The sequence below is a fragment of the Camellia sinensis genome, chromosome 8 (assembly GCF_055761805.1).
Source record: "Camellia sinensis isolate YWXY chromosome 8, ASM5576180v1, whole genome shotgun sequence".
NCBI classification, from domain to species: Eukaryota; Viridiplantae; Streptophyta; class Magnoliopsida; order Ericales; family Theaceae; genus Camellia; species Camellia sinensis.
This window is the reverse complement of record NC_138968.1, coordinates 179,176,221-179,179,404: the sequence shown is the minus strand read 5'-3', so window position 1 is coordinate 179,179,404 and position 3,184 is coordinate 179,176,221. Positions and strand designations below refer to the sequence as shown.

At 40.4% G+C, this 3,184-nt stretch overlaps 1 protein-coding gene across 1 annotated transcript; it reads right to left on the bottom strand.

Annotated features, from left to right (window-relative positions):
• Positions 1-680: 680 nt before the first annotated feature.
• LOC114316510 (uncharacterized) lies at positions 681-2,528 on the bottom strand. Its single transcript, XM_028263161.2, has one exon. It carries the CDS (start codon positions 2,526-2,528, stop codon positions 681-683), a length of 1,848 nt encoding a protein of 615 aa, XP_028118962.2.
• Between the last annotated feature and the right edge of the window lie 656 nt (positions 2,529-3,184).

The window sequence follows — 3,184 nt, the reverse complement described above, 5'->3', positions numbered from 1 at the left end:
TGGCAACAAGCGAACAAAGGTGGTTCCGATGTAGAACGAATGAGACAGGGCACTTTCTTTTGAAAATCTGAACGCGTTGAGCAGAATTTGAGGGAAAAGAAACCCATCAAGGATCAAACCACCATAAGACCTCAAAGCGCCCCAAAGTGAGTGTTGTTGGTGAAGAGAAGAACCCATTACAATGCTTTGGTTGTTCTTCCCCAGATTCATGAGCCAAGCAATCAATAACCCAACAATGTATAATGGTAGAGACACAAACAGAGTTTTCTTTTCAGCAATCCACAGGCTCTTACGGTTTTCATCTCCTAAACGCGCTGTCCATACCAGTTGTAGAAGCCGGAATTGAAGCAAGAAAGCCACCATTGTAACCACTCTCACAATCACCTCGTTCACTTCGACCCACCCATCATTCCCACGGAACACATTCTGGCGATTGCGAATGCCAAAGAACATAGCTTCATAGTTGAGCACAAGAGGAATCATGTGCCCCAAAGTGAGGATCACAACCATGACAATGGATATGAGAGGAAGCACATCAGGGTTTCTTTTCACATGAAAGAGTTGTAATCCCACTAACACACATGCCAGTGTGTTGGAGATCAAAACCATGATGATCTCCAAGTCCATCCTCTTTACAGCTTTGTTCGCTTCCCCGGTGTAGAAAGCAATCGAAGACAAGGTCAAATACTCGAAGAAAAGAGATCAGTTTTTTTTCGTGTGCTTTCGATGCTTCCCTTGATAATCCCTCCTCTCTTTGCATTTACAGGTGGGAATTGGAATTTCAAAAGCAGCTCACAGTCCATAGAATCATTTGGACTGACCTTTCTGCAGCCTACCATACAGAGCTTTCCTGTTTCATCATCATAGACTCCTTCAGCAAAAATTTCCACTCTACCTTTGGAAATGAAAGATAAATTAGATGAAGAAATCCCAGGGATTGGAGAATGCAATCTCATGATGCTGATCTCGTAGCTGATATTCAATGGGCCACTAAAACTTTTGTTTTCCTCGACTTCAGGCTTCTTGTGCGTTGAATTTGAGACAAGCACATAATGGTATTGACCATAACTTTCATTACCCACAAAGATGGGGACTGCATAACCCCAGGCAATTTTTCCCATGGAATCTTTAACTGAAGTGTCGAAACTCATATCATAAGAATTCCCCTTCGGGTATCTGTCCCCCGTCCAGTTCTTCTTCCCAGGCTGCATTTTTGCCAGGCATGACTTTCTTACTCTGTCAGTTTCAGTGTACTCATATCTCAAACCCAAAGATCCTGAAACCCCGCCATTCCTATTGTCATAGGTTCCAAACGTGATCTTATTGAAGTACCCTGACTCATTAGCAGTCTTGTTAGTCCAAATTTGCCCAACAATGCTTGATCTGTCTCTGATTGACCAGACAGCTGGGTATCTAAAGCTCAACCTGATCGAACAATCACCAACATGGGGGCTTGCTAGAGAAGGGGTGGAATGCAGGATCCGGCAAGCAACCATACATAGCCTGTTCTTGTTCCCATCCCACGATCCTTCTGCAACTAGCAATGTCGTGGGATCAAAAGCTCGGATATACCCATTATCACTATTGTTTCCGAATCCTACCGAGTACTGCACCTTGTGTTCATACTCAGAGCACTGAATTGTGCTCAGCGACATCACAAGAGGCAGATACTCAATTCCCTGGCCAAGAGGAGTACAATTCTTCCATGAAACACACTCATTGGTATACTCCAACTTGAAGGTATTCATTCCCCGCTGTAGCATTGAACAGAATTTTCTCCGTTGGAAACCAAGCGATTGGTTCTGCGGAATATCATTCCCACCAGGACACCCCCTATCAACTTCCTTTGGAACCAATTTGTAATTGTATTTAAATGATGAAACAAAAGCCAAGATTGAAATTGGTTCAAAGAAATTCAGGTCGGTTGGAGAGCTCAAGCTGTCCAATTTCCCAGTAACCAAACTAGGAAAAATAGTCGAATTCATTGCAAAACTAAGAACTGCATCAAGATTGAGAATCTTACCTTCTTCAGAATACCAAGAAGCCGAGCCAACCATACATAGCTTTCCAGAGCTCTGTGACCAGAACCCATCTAATGAAAACTTCAATGGACCTGTCCTGTGAGGATTCTGAGGATAGTGAGACCGGCCATGGGTTGAATTGGGAGGGCGATAAATGTAGGCGCTCGAGTGCCTGAAGATCAAGTAGGCCCCGATCTTGTAAACGCCGGTTGTGTTGGTTTTGAAGATGTGTTGGCTTGGTTGGAAGAAGACTTGGTTCTGGGAGAATCGGTATGAGAAGTTGCCTGGAATTCCGTCACCGCCTGTGTAATGACTTCTTAGGATTCTGAAGAGAGGGAACATGGGATTGTCAACAACAGTTGGAGTTGATTCGGGGACGAGTGACGAGCAGTGATCAGAGTAGGAGAGTGAAGAAGAGACTGAAGTTGCAGAGAAGAAGATGGTGATCAAGAGAGAGAGCCAGGTATAAGTTGATGATGTTTTCCTCATTGTTGTTGACACAACCATTGATTTCTTGGGAAGATGGCAAAGAAGATCAAAAACAAAGAACACTCTCTGTTACCAAATAAATGCTATGTGAAGTGTTCAACTTGTAATTTTCCCATTTCTTGAGTATGTTATATTATGGCCATTGAATATGATCAAAGTCCGTGTTTTTTACGTTGTTGGATGCACAACATTGCTATTAGACATTGACTAGGAGCGTAGTAAAGTGGTAATTACATCTGAATTAAATTAATGATGATTTAATATTGTATGTATATATAAAGACGTCAACGCCAAAGAACAATTCTGAAACTTCCAAACAAAAGCTGCCGAGAAAATGGCGAAGAATACAAAGAAGGGTATGAATTTATAAATTCATTATAAATATCCACACCCAAAAAAAATAAATAATAATAATAATGTGTCCAAAATCATACAAGAAGATATATACAAAATGATATAAGACTTTATCATTTTAAAAAAACTATAAAGATGTTAGGGTAATATCTGCCTAGTAAAAATATTCTACCAAAATTCTAAAATGAAGACAAAATTTAAATTTAGTGAAGCTGTAGGTAAAAATGTAAAATTAAACAGGTAATTTTCTAATTCTTCTTTAAAAAAAAATTATGATTTTAAATTTCAAATTGCTTTTGGTTTGAAATTTTTGTTCACAT

Bases quoted from the DNA above. Each gene is read 5' to 3' on its own strand.
- LOC114316510 (XM_028263161.2), bottom strand. From the start codon at position 2,528: ATGGTTGTGTCAACAACAATGAGGAAAACATCATCAACTTATACCTGG.